Below are 17,247 nucleotides of genomic sequence, written 5' to 3'. Positions count from 1 at the left end.
TCCGAGGTTGACAATTGACCCGTGTTTAAAATGAAAGATCCTTGTTTTTCTGGAGAATTTTATATTGGTGGTATCTGGAGAACCTGCGTTAGAGCTCAGGGTATTAGAAAAGAAGGTGTATATTTTATGTTATCTATGTTCTGTTCTCTTGGTATATCCAGAGGGCTTTAAGAGCAATGATGTTCATCAGCTCTGGGCACAGAAGATGAAACCGAAACAGGAGACAACTGCTTTGGAGGACCATGAATAGAGCGTCAGTATGCTAAGTGTGCTCTGGGAGAATTACTTGTTAGTTTTTTTTTTTTTTTTTTAAAGATTTTATTTATTTATTTGACAGAGAGAAATCACAAGTAGATGGAGAGGCAGGCAGAGAGAGAGAGGGAAGCAGGCTCCCTGCTGAGCAGAGAGCCCGATGCGGGACTCGATCCCAGGACCTTGAGATCATGACCTGAGCCGAAGGCAGCGGCTTAACCCACTGAGCCACCCAGGCGCCCTACTTGTTAGTTTTTGAGTTGAGAACAAGGGCGCCAATCTTTGTTCGGGAGCAGTGAAGCCGTGATGCCCCAAGGTCCCCCCACCCTGGGGGCCCTGGCCTACCACTTCCCCATTCCCTGAAAGGGGAACCGACTCCTGATACAGAAAGTAGTTTGCTCACGTTGGTTATTAGGATGGTAAAGGAAAAGCAGCAGCCTTGTGGACACACCCCATGTGCAAGCAGGTTGCCGAGGGTTAAGCGAAGAGGATGGGGAAGTGAATCTTGATCAAGGACTCTTGTCCAAGTGCTTGACCCCGGCACCCCACTGACCCTGACACCAAACAGTGCTAGGTCCACCTGGATTGTCGAGGATAAAATCCTTGTCTCTTTAGTTTAATCACAAAGTCCCTCCTTTGTAAGTAAGGTAACATACTCACAGATCCCGAGGATTGGGACATGGTATTCCTGTTGTACCTACCAAACCCATCAGTATCATGATAACAAACACTACTTTCAAGAGTTTACCATATGTCAGACTTTGCTCAATTCTACTGTATCTTGTGTCCTCCTGTAACAATCCTTCAAGCTGTGGATTGTCCCTAATTTTGGAGATAAGTATATTGAGAAGGGGAAGGTTAAGTGGCTTGCACAAGGTAATGAGGGAGCCAGCTTTCAAACCCAGGCATATCTGACTTCAGAAACTGGGCTGCCGGGCTCTTATACCTTGTGCTTTTCTTTAGAAAGATGCAGCTGAGGTTGAATGGTGAAGAGGCTTCTCGAAGGCCATCCTAACCAATTCGGCTGGACAGGCATCAGCAGGCAGGTCCTCTGACCCCAGCCTGATGCTCATTCTAATCTACAGCCTTTTAAAAGATTTTAAAAGATTTTTAAAAGATTTTATTTAAAAATAAAGAGAGAGAAAGATCACAAGTAGGCAGAGAGGCAGTGAGGGGAAAGCAGGCCCCCTGCTGATCAGGGACACCCCCCCCACCCACCCAGCCCCGATGTGGGGCTCAATCCCAGGACCCTGAGATTGTGACCTGAGCCAAAGGCAGAGGCTTAATCCACTGAGCCACCCAGGCGCCCCTAATCTACAGCTCTTCCTGATGTCAGTAGTAATAATAATACCACTAGCAAATATCTTTGGAGTACTGGGTTGGATGCTAAATGAAGCACTTGACATGAATTATCTTCATTGCTCCATGTAAACCCTATAAGGTAGGGACCCCCATTTTCCCACTTCAAGCCTGGGGGTGGGTGAGGGGATTCCCAGGCTTAGGAAGGTTATGCAACTGTCATCAAAGCCCATAGCTTGTGATTGCAGAAGCCGGGGCTGGCACACGCCGGCTCTTCTCTCCATGTATAACATCACATGCCCTCGTGCAGCCCTCTCTCTGCCAGAGCCATCCTCCCCACTGTCCTACCTCATCAGCCTCTTCTTTGGTCTTCCAGATGCCGCCTGTAAGAAGTACATGTCCAAGCTGAGGACCACGATATCTGCTCAGTCTCGCTTTCTGAGCACCTACGATGGGGCAGAGAATCTTTGCCTGGAGGAAATATACACAGAGAATGTTCTAGAAATCCGGACAGAGCGGGGCCCGGCCGGACTCCCACAGAAGAGCCCTGTGACGCTGGGCCTGGAGGAGCTCTTCGGCACCCGTGGCCATCTCAATGAAGAGGCAGACACTGTGCTGGTCGTGGGCGAGGCGGGCAGCGGCAAGAGCACGCTGCTACAGCAGATGCACCTGTTGTGGGCCTCAGGGCGCGACTTCCAGGAATTTCTCTTCGTCTTCCCATTCAGCTGCCGACAGCTGCAGTGTGTGGCCAAGCCGCTGTCTGTGCAGACGCTGCTCTTTGAACACTGCTGTTGGCCTGACCTTGGCCAACAGGAGGTCTTCCAGTTCCTCCTTGACCACCCCAACCGTGTCCTCTTAACTTTCGATGGCTTTGATGAGTTCAAGTTCAGGTTCTCGGATCGTGAGCGCCACTGCTCTCCGACCGACCCCACCTCTGTCGAGAATCTGCTGTTCAACCTTCTGCAGGGTAACTTGCTCAAGAACGCACGCAAGGTGCTGACCAGCCGTCCGGATGCAGTGTCCGCACTGCTCAGGAGGTACCTGCGTTTGGAACTCCACCTCAAGGGCTTCTCGGAAGAGGGCATCGAGCTGTACCTGAGGAAGTGCCACCGTGAGCCGGGGGTGGCCGACCGCCTTGTCCGCCTGCTCAAAGCGACCTCACCCCTGCATGGGTTGTGCCACCTTCCTGTTGTCTCGTGGATGGTGTCCAAATGCCACCAGGAACTGTTGTTGCATGGTGGCGGGTCCCCAAAGACCACCACGGATCTGTACCTGCTGATCCTGCAGCATTTTCTGCTGCATGCCTCCCCACCAGACTCGGTGCCCTGCGGTCTGGCACCCGGCCTGCTTCAAGGCAGGCTCCCCTCCCTCCTGCACCTGGGCCGGCTGGCTGTCTGGGGCCTGGGTACATGCTGCTATGTATTCTCAGACAAGCAGCTCCAGGCAGCACACATCGACAGCGAGGACATTTCTCTTGGCTTCCTGGTGCATGCCAAGAGTGTTGTGCAGGGGGGCACAGCCCCCCTGGAATTCCTGCACATCACCTTCCAGTGTTTTTTTGCAGCCTTGTACCTTGTGCTTAGTGCTGACCTGTCGCCGTCCTTGCTCAGACAACTCTTCAGTTGTCACGGGCCACACAGCTCGCTGCTGGCCCGGCTGCTGCCCCCCATGTGCGTGCCACACTCAGAGCACCAGGAGGGCAGCACGGCCGCTTTGCTGCAAGAGGCTGAGCCCCACAACCTCCAGATCACAGCAGCCTTCCTGGCAGGGCTGCTGTCCCGGGAGCACCAGGGCCTGCTGGCTGGGAGCCAGGTGTCCGAGAAGGCCCTGCTCCAGCGCCAGGCCTGTGCCCGCAGCTGTCTGTCCCGCAGCCTCCACAAGCACTTCCACTCCATCCCTCCGGCCGTGCCGGGGGAGGCCAAGAGCATGCACGCCATGCCTGGGTTCATCTGGCTTATCCGGAGCCTGTACGAGATGCAGGAGGAACGGCTGGCCCGGGAGGCCGTGCGGGGGCTCAAGGTCGGGCACCTGAAGCTGACGTTTTGCGGCGTGGGCCCCGCAGAGTGTGCTGCCCTGGCGTTTGTGCTGCGGCACCTCCGGCATCCCGTGGCCCTGCAGCTGGACCACAACTCTGTAGGGGATGTTGGTGTGGAGCAGCTGCTGCCTTGCCTCAACGTCTGCAAGGCTCTATAGTGAGTGTTGCTCGGCGGCGCTGGCTAGGTGTGGGGGAGTGCCGGCGCTGAGGTGCATTGTGGGAGCTCCGCACTGAGCCCTGGGGGTCTGGGCCCCACCACCCCTTCTAAGCAACTCCAGCCCAGCCCCTTCCCCAGTCTGGGCCTTAGTTTCGCAGTGATGATGACCCCATGCTTATGGAGTGTCCTGCCTGTCAGGCGCTGTGTTACTCACTTCCTACAATTAATTCCTTTCATCTCGATGAACACCCTGGGCCGTCTACCCATTATCCTCTGTATGAGGCCCAGAGAAGCAAAGTCCTTGGTCTACCATGACACCGGAGATGGCAGAGCTGGTTTCAACAGATCACATCTTTCCCGTGACAAGTCCTTACTCCCCATAAGCAGCCTGCCCCAGGGATAGATTTTGGGGGCTCCACGAGAACCTTGAAGTGACACGTCCAGTTTTGCGTATTATGTGTGAGTTATTAGGAGCCACCCACAATTTAGAGGTGACTGAGACCCCATGAGAGATTTTGAGATCACAATGAGATGTGAATGTCGGGATCCAAGAGCTGGAAGGGGCTGCAGAATGGCACCTGCCTTTTTATCCCTCATGTGGTGTGGCACCCCCGTGAGATGATGCCATCATCTGTACTGCTTCTGGACCCCCGTCTGGAAGTGGGAGGTTCCCCCTTCAGAACATCAGTCTATTTCAGCCCCCACAGGGCCTCTCTCCACATCTTGGGGCAGGTGCACACAGAGGGCATGCCCAGGTCTGGCAGCCAGGAGGCAGCAGGCTCCCCCACTTTCCTCCCTGCCTTGAAAGGGCATGTCCTGCTCCCTATTTAAAACCTCCGAGAAAGCAGAAGTGGTAGCTTAACGTTAAAATCGACTCACAGCCTTCTGGGGTTTTCGGTCTATCCCACATGACGTTAATTTGACCCTAAGCAAGGGAGGGACATACCTCCCCTTGAATATATTAGGATGGCGTACCTTCCCTGAGCCAAAGCAGCCAGGTTTTCTTTTTCTCTGGAGCAAACATAGGCATATCAGTTAGAAACTATGGTGGTCTGTGTTATCCCTAACATAGGGTCCATGCTCTTAAGTTTATAAATATAAGGTAATAATAACACAATATGTAGCATATTTTGTAAGTGAACATGTATATTATAGATGGTATATGTTAAAAATATATCAGGAAGAAAGTCGACACATTTAAATTGAGTGATTTACAGAAAGTTTAATAAAGGGACTGTTTTCAGAGGCTTGGGCAGCAATTAGGAAGAGCCTAAAGGGATACAGCAAGGTCCTGGGGCCAGTGACTGTGGGGTGGGGGTAGGGATGGAACTGTCACCCTCTGTAGGCCTGGAGAAGGAGGTGTGGAGAAGGAGAAGCAGTGTGGAGAAGGCTCTCTGATAGGAGTAGAGGCTATAGAAAGCTGGGAGAATGGGGCCCTGTCCCTTCTTCCTCTTTCTGCTCATGCCTTGACCACCCAACCTGGAGTTGGGTGACTGCTGCTGTCATCCGTGGGCATCATCAGCTCCTCAGGACCGAGAGCCAGGTAGAGAGGGAAAGTGGACCTGGCCAGGCAAATGAAGATGATTCTGTTTCCCCAGAAAGGAGGAATCCCCATATTTTCACTCAAGAAGTCTGAGGCCTGTCTGTGGGAGTCATTTTCCTGACAAAATATGAACATTTTTTGGGATGGTGGAACTGTCGTTCTCAAAGGGGTCCTCAAACCCCAAGAGGTCAGGAACCACTGGCCTGGTTGATCCTTATAGACCAGTCCACCCATAGAATGAGTGGATCCCCTCTTTTCTCAGTTAAGGAAAGCCCATGTCCCTCCTGGGATGTGTCAAAGGGCTGAGGGGAAGCTCAAGGTCTATCTATTTTCAGAGGAAGGTGAGGAAGGTCTGGTTCCAGTGCTCAGCCTATAGGTGCAGAGGAGCTTCTGGAAATGCAGATTCTAGGACCTGTCCCCAGTGATTCTCATTCTGTGGGTCTAGGGTGGTCTGTAGGAACCAGCTTGATTTTCCATGAACCATAAAAGACCTTGACCAAGTTCTACTGCTCTTTACTCTCTGTACTGAAACTGCCAGCGTGCGTGGGAGGAGAAAGGATGAGAAGGTTGCTGCTTGGGCCTTTCCTGTGTGTGTGTGTGTGTGTGTGTGTGTGCACGCGTGTGTGCAGAGAGAGACAGACAGAGACAGAGGCTAGTGGACGGGGGTGGGTAGGTTCCTCTCCCCCATAGCCACACTGTCTCTCTCCCACTGGAAATGTTTCCATGCCAACAGAAACGCTCAGCCTCCAGGAAACGTGTCTACAAAGTGTCCCCATCTAGGTTTCTTTCGACCCTGGCTCTGACTCCCGGCTGCGGGCTTTCACGGTTTTTTTGGCTGTGACCCACCGTGAAGGAGAAGGTACAAGCAGGCACACAGCCATCTAAAAGTGAAACAAAAACTTCACAAAATGGCTTTCCTGTGTAAACCCGGATACATTTCTGCCCTCTTCTGTTCTTTTTCCCTTTTAATAAAAATGCTGCTAGACCTTCAGAGTTGATTTTATGACCCACCAATGGGTCATGACCTGCAGCCTGAAAATCGGGACTCTAGAAGCCCATATAGAAGGCATGAGGGGGAGAGAAACACGTGATGTTGTGCTCCGGGGTGGGCTTTGGGACAAGACTTACGGAGCCCTGATGCTTTAGGCGCTGAGTGACCTTTGCGTGGGTCACTCCCCTTGTCTGTGCCTCAGTTTCCTTCCCCTGAATAGACATCATAATAGTACCTACACAGCGAGCTTTCCTGAGGATTAAATACCTTTACTTTTGGGAAGTGCTTAGGTGAGCGCCCACGCATCGGGTGCTGTATGCACATGAGTTGTCCTGGTTATAGGGAAGCTTCTACCCGTTATGGGTGCTCCCAGGACTTTACATGCACTGTCTCTTTAAATCTGACCTCCACATCCAGGTGGGGCTGGGAATGCCATCCTCCCTTTTAATTTTTTTTTTTTAAAGATTTTATTTATTTATTCGACAGACAGAGATCACAAGTAGGCAGAGAGAGAGAGAGGAGTAAGCAGGCTCCCTGCTGAGCAGAGAGCCCGATGCGGGGCTCGATCCCAGGACCCCGGGATCATGACCTGAGCTGAAGGCAGAGGCTTTAACCCACTGAGCCACCCAGGTGCCATCCTCTCCCTTTTACAGAGGAAGGGAACAGCAAATAGCCCGGAAATGGCTGCTAAGGATCTGAATTTCCACTGAGAGATCCCAGAGCCCAGGTCCTTAACCTTTACGTTAGGGTCTCCGGGATCTGCCTGAAGATGGGGATCATGGGCACAGCTGTTACCATACACAGGTCCTGGGGCCCCACCGTCACCCCCACCCAGGGGAGGGGTCTGAAAGTCTGCATTCTAGAGATGCTTTCTGAAGATCTGGTGATCAAGCGAGTTTGGGGGTGGGTACTGTCCTCCAGTACCCTTCTCGGGGTAGGCGCTGGCTAGCTCCCACCACACCCCACCCACCTTGGAAACTTCTGGAACCTTCCTTTCATGAGGCCACTATGGAGATCATTTCTGTGTTACAGAGCTGAAAACAGTGCCTCAGGCAAGGCCAGTGACCACTTCCTCCAGGGTCCCAGTGTTCTTTAACAGGAGCTATGGGTGCCCAGCTTGCTGCGCCGTCAGGGCCTGACGTCGGCACCCTGATCAGGGATGGGGCTTTTCCCAGTTCTGGGGTGCTCAGGGCTTGCAGTGTTTCCCAGAAACTGGCCAGACACCAGCATTTTTGGGCCTGAGTGAAAATCTCTGGGGGGGAGGGGTTCTTGCTTCTTTGATTTTTCCTCATCCGCTCCCTTTTCAGATTTATTTATTTTGTCTTTTCTTCAGCTTGCGGGATAACAACATCTCAGACCGAGGCGTCTGCAAGCTCGTGGAGCGAGCCCTGCACTGCGAGCAGCTGCAGAAGTTAGCGTAAGTCGGGCTTGGGCTGGGGACATCGGTCGGGGCCTTGTGCCCGCAGCCACGCTCTAGGTTATGCCACAGCGACAGTGGCTGTGAGCTATGAGCTGTGGCCGGGGGTGTCCGCCTGGTCAGAGGGTGCGGGCGGCTCCTGTGCAGAGGGAAACGGCCACCCTGGGCTTGGGTGGTCACTGACCACTGTGCTTTGTCACCACGGCTCCTCTTTTTCGGAACCTTCCAGACTCTTTAACAACAAACTGACCGATGGCTGTGCACCCTCCATGGCCAGGCTCCTCTCGTGCAAGCGGAACTTCCTGGCATTAAGGTGAGCCTGGGCCTTTCCTAGTCCCTGGAAACTGCCTTTCTTCTGCCCAGCTGAGCCCACTTGTTCTGGTCTTGGCCCTGACTTGGCCTCTGCTGGGCTGGCGATCTCCCGGCTGCAGACAGGGCCAGTGTGCCCTCGGAGCAGAGTTTTGCCAATGCTCTGACCTCCCCAGCAAATTCCAGACTGGCTCTGCTGAGGGCTTCCTGACCTTTGACCTTTAGCCCCCCGGGGTTGAAGAGGGTTCCTTCCCTGTGTCCAAGAGTGTGATGAGCTCTCTGGGGTTACAGAGCTGTGGGCAGAGGCGTGCGCAAGTCCTCTGTCATCATGGTGGTGGCAGCCAGTCATCGAAAAGCTCTCAGAAGGTCCTGTCAGCGCTTGGTGGGTGCCGGCTTTGTACTCCAGTCCCTGACGTCTGCATTTCTGCTGCTCTTGGTCCTCCTGGCTGGCTAACTGGAGTCTCTCTCCCGAGACCATGAAATCTCCTCTCCTGCTGGCCGCTGGCTTGACCTGGCTTTGCTTTCTCTCTCTTTCTCTGGGAATGCCTTGCCTCCTGGACTTATGCGGCCGTGAAGGCAGGCAAAGCCAAGAATTGCTTTTATCCGTTCTTTCTACGGCCTGGGCTGGGTGTGGGGAATGGGAACTGCCATTATAAAATTGCTAACTGTGGAGTTCATGCTCAGGCCGGGCTACAGAGGCCAAGCCCAGAGGGGCCTTTCTGTATAAAGGATTCTCTTCTGCCACCACTACCTGCTCCCGGAGACTTAGAATCCAGAGACCTGCTGTGGCCAGAGGCCAGGGAGGGCTGTGGGGTAGCGGGAAGGTGTTACATGCAAACTTGATGTCTGGGTTCTGGGCTGGAATAGCAGGAAAGTGGAGAGCATGGGGCTCTGGAATGAGACCAACCGAGGTCTGGGTCCAGGGTCCCTGAGATTCGAATCCTCATTTGCTGTATGACCTTGGGTCTGCCCAGTGTCTCTGTGACTGTTTCCCCTTCTGTAAAATGTGGATAATAATGACAGCCTCCTCATAGGTTGTTACGATGATGAAATAAGTTAACATATGTAGAAAGCTGACAGAATAGAGTCAATACTTCAAGTAGTGAGCTCAGTGGTTTAAAGATGGAGTATCATCACGAAAGTTCTCCGTATGTATGTCCATCGGGAGTTCAGGCCTCTGAGGAGGGATTAGATGTGCCAGAAATTTGTCTGGGAAAATGCCAATGAGGAGCAGCAGGGGAGGGTGCTGGGGGAGGCTGGGAGAGTCAGCAGACCACAGGGCAGGTCTGGCCCTGAGTGAGGGGGAGAGGGAGGGAAAGAGGGCTGGGAGGAAGTGTCCTGGCTTTCCGTGCAGTTCTAAGAGCAAAGATGGCGGCGGCCAGTCCTCCCGCCGAGTTTGCCCAATGGGTCTCAGGTCTCCCGGTCACTGGCTGGGAGCCACCTGTGGGAAGCGGGCCTTGGTACAGAGGCGACCTTGGGTTTCCCAGCCCAGCAGCAGGGCCCTTAGTTACAGGGCCTGTGGTCAGAGGTGTGAGAGGCTACCACGCTCCTTCTCGAAGGGGGTGATGCTGCCTTCCCTACGGCACTGTGAGCTACAGTGGCTTCATAGGTCTGAAAGTTCTCTTGAAAGAGGAAAGTGTCTTATTAATTCCAGGAAGCCTGGGCTTGTGAGCAAGAGTTCTGGGGCCCTCGCTGAAACTCTCAGAGTCATCTAGATGTGGCTGAAGCCTCCCCCCTCCAGCCCCTGCTCAGTGGGTTCCCCTTCCCTCTCCCAGCGGCCTGGGCCTACCCTCTTTCCAGAACAGGTGAATTCTCCCACCAGCTACAGTGAACCCAGGAAAGCTGAGGGAACACAGAGTCTAGCCCCAGCCTGTGGCTGACACGGGAAGAAAAGGTGTGACAGTGAGTCACCCTCCCTCCCCTGGGGAAACCACCTCTGAGGACACCTGCCTATTGTGCCTCCTGCCTGTACCTGTCACACTGCTTTGCAAAACGGGTTTCCCCCATTTCTTTCCCTTTGCAGCTGGGAACTGAAGTAGCAGGAACCATTACTAAGTTCCCCCAAACGGGAATAGGAAAGCACAGACACTCCCTGTTGGGCAGGCAGGAGCGAGAGGACAGGATCCTACGTCCTATAGGGAGGTCCTCAAAGCTTTTCTCCATGTTCTATGTCTGGGACACACTTGCCCCACCAGCTCCTGGCTTTCTGGGCACTCACATCCCCCTGTCCCACACTCTCTTAGCCTCCCTGCCTTTTCTTCCAGGCTGGGGAATAACCACATCACTGCCACGGGAGCCCAGGTGCTGGCCGAGGGGCTCAGAGCCAATGCCTCCTTGCAGTTCTTGGGGTAGGTCGGATTCTGGGTCAGAGGGACCTGCGTTGGGGTTGGGGTGGAGGGGTTGGGGGACTTAGAGGTAGGTGACACGTTTCAGCCAGAAGGCCCCAGAGGCGGTGGGAGAGAGTGGGTGGCCCTTGGCTGCTTTGGTGTTTGTCTTTCACTCAATAAACAGGAAGTTCAGGATGTCAGGTGGTGGCGGTGGTGGGGGTTGGTGGTGGTGGTGAGCAGTGCCCATGAGCCGGTGGGCCTCGCTGGGGCCAGGGCCGTGGTTCTCATTTTCATGTGTCCACCAGAACCCCTTGGGAGCCTCCGAAGAATGCCATTGCCTGGGTCCCTCCCTAGACTGATTAAATGAAATGCCGAGGTGTGGGGCTTAAGAATCGGTCATTTATAAAAAAGCTCCACAGAGGCTATGCAGTCAGAGACGAGAAGCAGGGAAAGTGATGGAGGTGGACGGGGCTGGAGACTGGCCCCAGCGTGGGAGGGGGGCTTCGCCAGGTCCTTCAGAGCAGGCATTGCCATGGGGCCGGGTCAGGGCTGCCCAGGGAGGGCAGACTAGTCAGATGCGGGCTGGGAGGGCTGTCCCACAGAACACGGGTCCCCAAGAGAGTGTTGCTGGGGTGGCGGTGGTCGGCGGGGAGGTGGTTTCCTTTGGTTGCCAGGCAGAGTGACCACCTCCCCCTAGGATGGCATCCACGCAACACCCCCCTCCTGTCCCGCCTCCTCTGGCATGAGCTAGGGGTTTGTTGGATAAGAAATGGGAGTTTGAGGACCCAAGGCTCTGAGAGACGAAACCCTTAGGGCCCAACCCATTTCATAGGCAGGCGAGCTGCCCACAAGCTCGAGAGATCAGCTCCTTTCCAAGCTGCATGCTGAGCCACACGGAGTCCAGCACAAAGGCAGCCCCAGCCCTACGAAGCTCTCTGGGCTTGGGGTCACAACTAGTGGATTGGAGGGAGGGGTACATTCTCTTTCAACAGGTGTTTCTTAAGGCATCTGGTCTGGACCGGGCACTGTGCTCAAACCTCCGGATGCTGTCCTCTGATGCGAACTGTTCTCAATATTGGTTTTTTTCTTCTTGCTTAACGATAATCTTTCATACCCTAATGACCTCATTTTTGAAAGACAAGCTGCTTAGTATTCCCCGGGCTGGATGGCTATAATCTATTTAACTGGGGCTCCTGTTGAGACACACTGAGGTTGTTCCAGGGTTTTTTTTTTTTTTTTTTTTTTTTTTTTTTTTTTTTTTTTTTGCTGTTACAGGGTTTTCTGCAATCTCCCTGGGGCACAGAGCCGTGTTGGTCCATAGCCAGGGCTCAGGAAATATCTACCCGATGAATGAAATTGCAATGAACCTCTTAGTTTGGCCAGCTTTGCTCCCATGTGCCCAGCCAGGTCTGGGCTCACTTTCCGTGTGTAAAACAGCCAGGTCGCAAGGTCTGAGCTGGGCACCACCTTTTGAAAAGGGACACATCCATCCCAACCCAGGGGGTCTGAGGGGGGACGACCGTGGAAGTGAAGGAGTTTGGCACCATTTAGGAATGGGGAACGCTAGGGAGGAGCAGAGAGAGAGCTGGTGTGTGGGAAAAGAGAGGCTTGTTTTGGGTGGTCCCGGAAGGTAGTTCAGGGCCTGGGAGTAGCAGTCACTGGGAAGCTGCTTTGGCCTAAAGCTCAGGAAAAATATCACAACCCTTAAGTTGTCACTGAGAGGGAGTTCCCTGTCCCTGAGGGCATGTGCTACAGTTGTATAAATCTGACGGCTTGTAAATCTGGCTGAAAAACGTTTAAATGTAGTTTGGCCCTCCTTCCAAAAATGTGGATGTGGGTCCACTGTGCTGGGACCTAGAAGCCCCACTGAGATTCTTCTGGAATTGGGTGGTCCTAGCGCCCCCGGCCGGGAATGTAGAGGGGAAGGGCTCCCCTCATACGGGTCTAGAACACATAGCAGTTACTCACGGACTGACTGACAGAATCTGTTGCCCTTTTTAGGTTGTGGGGCAACAAGGTGGGTGACGAGGGGGCCCAGGCCTTGGCTGAAGCCTTGGGGGATCACCAGAGCTTGAGGTGGCTCAGGTAAGCTTCGGGATCTGCATGGCTGTGGGGAGCCAGCATGAGGAGGGAGGAGGAACCTGGGCCAGATTTAAAAATCCTTCATTTGCTTCAACTTTATTTTCACCCCTCCCCCCACCCTAAGAAGAAAAGACCCTTAGATTTGGAATCAGGACAGTTGAGTCTTTCTGGGTGACTTTGGAGTGTCCCATCTCCTCTCAAGGGTCTTGATTCTCAAGGGCAACTAGGTGGCTCAGTCAGTGAAGCATCTGGCCCTTGATTTTGGCTCAGGTCGTGGTCTCAGGGTTGGGAGATGGAGGCCCATGTCCAGCTCTCCACTGAGCATGGAGCCTGCTTAAGAATCTCTCTCTTTCCCTCTCCCTCTCCCCCTCCCCATTCTCTCTCTCCTTCTCTCTATGTCTCTCGCTAAAAAATTTTAAAAAAATTATAGAATGGGTCTTGATTCCTTATCTATAAGTTGAAGATTTGGGGCTGCCTCAGATGTATTTTATCTCAAGAACAAACTCCCGTCCATTCTTAGTGGCTGCCCAGGACATCCTGTCGGGAAGGAGTCTAAGGCTGCTTCCTGGGCTTCACGAAGGAGAGCATGGTAATCAATCAGTCACGTCCGAGGTGAAACGGACTAGGGAGTAGGGCCATACATGTTGTGCATTTTGCCCTTCTTGGCTAAGCTTATCTCTGCGGTCCCTCCCTGCCTTGACATGTTTTCGATCCTTGATTTCGTTCAGCCTAGTGGGCAACAACATTGGCAGCACGGGGGCTCAAGCCTTGGCGTTAATGTTGGAAAAGAACGTGGCGCTGGAAGAACTCTGGTGAGTTGGGGGGGATCCCCTGCTTTGGGGAGGCAGTTAACAGCCTTACTTTATTCCTGGGTCTCCTCCATGGAAATGGAAAAAACAGGATAATGGAGCAGTTGGGGTTTTGGGCTTGTCTTTCTCTCTGTCCCGGGTGGCATGAAGCATATGGGTTTGTGTCCTTCCTCCATGTGGCATAATGGTGGGGAGCAGAGACTCTGGAATCCAGCCGGCTGAGCTTCCAGGCCCGCTGTGATCTCCCACAAGTCATCGAACAATCCCTGCATCCCAGGTTTCTTACCAAATGGATCTGGGGACACAGTAAAATGAGGGGATGACTGCTTTGAATGGTAAAGCACATGTTATTGTATGCAAGATGTTTTTATTTCTTTTTTTCATTTTTAAAGATTTTATTTATTTATTTGATGGAGAGAGAGGATACACAAGCGGAGGGAGAAGGAGAAGCAAGCTAAAGATTTATTTGATAGACAGAGATTACAAGTAGGCAGAGAGAGGGGGAAGCAGGCTGTCTGCTGAGCAGAGAGCCCTATGCGGGACTTGATCCCAGGATGCTGGGATCATGACCTGGGCTGAAAGTAGAGGCTTTAACCCACTGAGCCACCCAGGCACCCTGTTTTTCTAAGGCGAGTATCTAAGAACACTGGAAAGTAGAGTGAGGGTCACCTTGGAAGGTGGAGTGGGGTTTGGAGCAAGTTAAAAGGTGAACTGTACATTGCTGACCCGAAACTGATTCTAGGTTTCCTGTCCTTTAGATGCCACTAGTCTGGTCTTCCTAGGACGTGTTCTGGGCAGTCCCTGATTATATCAGGGAGATCAAATAAATGCTGCTTTCTCCAGGAAGTGGAAGGGCATTGAAACCTCTGATCATTGTCACAAAATGGATATTTTAGTGGCCTTGGCTATCAGCAGGGCTCCATAGCTCTGCTGACGTCCCATTGGTTATATCCTGATTGACTGTACCCTTTGGAAATTCTCATTAGAGGCAGGTCTCACCCTTGGGTGTATCAGTTATGATGACATGGCTGGGCTGCAGGGCAGGAAAAACTCCATGTCCAGGGGCTCAAACCAGTAAAGGATTTATCATCTTCACGTTGGACCAGTCTGGAGGCAGGGGGCGTGGAGCTGGTGTAATGGCTCCAGCAGGCCAGCAGGGGCCTGAAAATGCTGTCTCTCTGTCCCTTCACATCCTCAACCTATGGCTTCAAGGTTGAGTGCCTCATGGTCACCAGACGACTTCTGATACCTGCAGCACTATTTCTGTGTCCCCAGATTCAGTCTGTATATCCAGGAAGGGCAGGAGGCACAGGCAACCGAGGTTTCTGTCCTGGAAAGATGACTTCCAGAAGCCCCATCACCAGCACTTGGCCATGTGGACATCACTGGCCAACACAGCCATCGTGGAGAGTGGGAAATGCAGCTTTTTTTGTTTGTTTGTCTGTTTTTGAATCAAGCACAGGGCTGCCCAAATAGAATAAGGCTTCCATGAATAAGAAACGGAAAATGGCTGTTAGGTCACTGGGACATGAGGAAGCCTGGGGTGAATTCTCTCCCAGAGGCACCCCCAGAATGAAAACCTTCACCCCCCAGCTCTCCCTGTTCTCACTTTTTCTGTAAGTGTAGATTTTTTAGAAGTCGGCTTTTCTAACTGGGGGAGGGGGAAGCAGATTAATCCTTAATGACATCCTCTTCCCTAATAAACGTTACCGTATCAACCAGGTTTTCTCTCTTGCTCTTGCCAGCCTGGAGGAGAACCGTCTCCAGGATGAAGGTGTGTGTTCTCTTGCTGAAGGACTTGAGAAGAATTCAAGTTTGAAAGTTCTGAAGTAAGGACCCTGTGAGCAAGAGCTGGAATGACAATGACTGACCTGGTAGGGGGGCTGGGGGTGGGTGAGTAATCTGGGCAGTTTCCCACCCGGCTAACTCAGGGATCCCCCAGACACAGAGTTGTTGACTGGGGAGGTGGTCCCAGCTCACGATGCCGAGAGGTCAGTGACCTGACATAGGGGAGGACATGGACTGAGGAACAAGGGTGTCATCAGGCAGTTATGACCCTGCTTATCACCGAGGGCAGCGGGAGCTCAGACCTGCTGGGGAGCTCCAGAAACCCCTCCCCAACTGAGGAGTGAGGCAGCCGGGATATTTATCCATCAACTGCCTGTCCTGCGTCCGTGTGCTTGTGGGAATATGAATTTTCTAGGGCTTCTGGTTTGCCCTGCACATGGCCGAGTACACGCTGGGGGTCTGTTAGAAAGTCCTCTGGCAGAGTGTGGAGGTTTTCCCAGCAAGCAGCCCTTGGAGTTAGAGGGGAAAGCTGAGGGCATATGGATGGGTTGCCGATGGCATCCGCTATGGGGTTTACAGGACTTGCCTGCCCCCTCTCTGGGGGCAGGGGTCATCTCTAGCTCAGGCTGATGTCTTCTTCCATCATTGCCAGTGGTTTCTCTTGTGCTGTGCAAGCAGGCATGCTTGCCTTTATTCATGGGTGCGTTCATTTATTTCTTTGTTGTGCATCCATGCCTACATTCATCCATTTATGTACTCTTGCAAGAAATATTTCCGGAACACTAACTGTGCCAGGCACTGTTGGAGGCCCCGAGGATAGAGTGGTGGAAAGAAAAGAGCAGGCTTCAGCCCCCTTAGCTCTTCGGTTCTAGTGGGAGAGGCAGATAATGAACAAGTAAGCAGATACACAAGAAGATGTATAAGGGCTCTAAAGAGAATTCAAGGGAAAGATGTGTCTGGGAGTATCTGGAGGGCCAGGGTTGCAGCTGCCTGGGCAAGGCCTCTCTGGGAAGGTGGCATTGGAGTTGAAACCTGAATAACCTAGAAACATTATTGTTCTTGTAATGCTGAGGTCTCAGGAATGTGCACCCCAGGTGGCCCAAACAGCAAGTGCAAAGGCCCTGAGGCAGAAAAAAGCTTTGTGGTTTTGGGAAGGGCAGGCAGGACCTACATGGTTGGAGGGGAGGGTGGAGGGAGAAGGGGCAGGGTGGGTGGGGCACATAGGCCTCAGAGCCATGGGAAGGATCTGGGGCTTTATTCTAGGGGCATTGAGAAGCCTTGGGAGGATTTTAATCTGGGCAGTGACATGATCTGATTTACATCACAACGAGATCATACTTGCTGCTTTGTGTAGAACAGATGGGAGAGGGGTAAGATGGAAGTGGGGAGACAAGGCAGGAGCTCCTGCTGTCTTCCAGGCGGCAGATGCAGGAAACTTGGATCAGGCTGGTGGTGGTGGGGAAGGCTGGTGAAGGTGGGTAGGCTCTGGTTGAAGGTCCTGCGGAGGGTCCAGGAACCACCAGCTGGAGGGCGGCAGCGTTGGCCAGAAGCGGTGGCCACCCCTAGCGGTGGGCTCGGCGGGGCCTCCCCCCACCCCCCACCCCCAGGAAAGGGACAAAGGATGGGAGGAGGAGCCCAGCTAGGGGTCATCACCGGCTGGTGCATGGGCTTCTCGAGGATGGAGCCGTGCCTGCTAGGCACCAATGGTCTTTCTGGAGAGGGACAGCCTCAGACAGCTCCTTGTGTGACAGGAAGGGTGGCATCCACCCTGGCAAATGTGGCCCATGGAACACGCTCGGCTTCCGAGGCGGGCAGACAGCTGCCTCTGGGAGAGTGTCTGCTTTGCTGCCAGCCCGCCAGCCACTCTGGCAACACTTGTTTGTGTTGCTTTGCAGGGGCGAGGAAGTTGCCAAATGTTTGGGGGAAAACACTTCCACTCGTCACTTGGGTGAAATGGAGCTGGGAGGACTGGGGGATGCCTGGAGGGTCTAAGGGGGGGACGCCAGGCTTTGCACATGGGGGAGGGGGTCTGGCAGTAGTACCTTGGTTACTTTAGTACCAACCAGGTGTGGACCTGGCATGTTTGTCCTCCATCACCGACACAGACTTAGCTCAGGCAACCCCAAGGGCTGCCAGGGATAGCAGCCGGCCTTGTTCCCCGCTGCCTGGTAGAATGAAGCACCCCTGCATTCCATCATCCCTCATGGTTTCCCCATTAAAGCGAGCACCCTGGGGCAC

General features: G+C 53.3%; 1 protein-coding gene across 5 annotated transcripts in view; it reads left to right on the top strand.

Moving 5' to 3' along the window:
* The window catches only part of NOD2 (nucleotide binding oligomerization domain containing 2), a 36,253-nt gene that overhangs the window by 13,821 nt on the left and 5,185 nt on the right, over positions 1–17,247 (top strand). For 4 of the 5 annotated variants that reach the window (XM_059152553.1, XM_059152554.1, XM_059152556.1 and 1 more), the window contains 7 exons: positions 1,928–3,743; positions 7,611–7,694; positions 7,924–8,007; positions 10,268–10,351; positions 12,332–12,415; positions 13,141–13,224; positions 14,967–15,050. In XM_059152553.1, the coding sequence (XP_059008536.1) occupies positions 1,928–3,743; positions 7,611–7,694; positions 7,924–8,007; positions 10,268–10,351; positions 12,332–12,415; positions 13,141–13,224; positions 14,967–15,050 (2,320 nt within the window). Of the gene's footprint in view, positions 1–1,927; positions 3,744–7,610; positions 7,695–7,923; positions 8,008–10,267; positions 10,352–12,331; positions 12,416–13,140; positions 13,225–14,966; positions 15,096–17,247 lie in introns of all 5 variants that reach the window. The other variant, XR_009348752.1, reaches the window with a different exon arrangement.

Source organism: Mustela lutreola, chromosome 16 (assembly GCF_030435805.1).
Source record: "Mustela lutreola isolate mMusLut2 chromosome 16, mMusLut2.pri, whole genome shotgun sequence".
Classification (NCBI taxonomy): Eukaryota; Metazoa; Chordata; class Mammalia; order Carnivora; family Mustelidae; genus Mustela; species Mustela lutreola.
The sequence above is the reverse complement of the archived record's forward strand: the minus strand, read 5'-3'. Positions and strand labels throughout refer to the sequence as shown.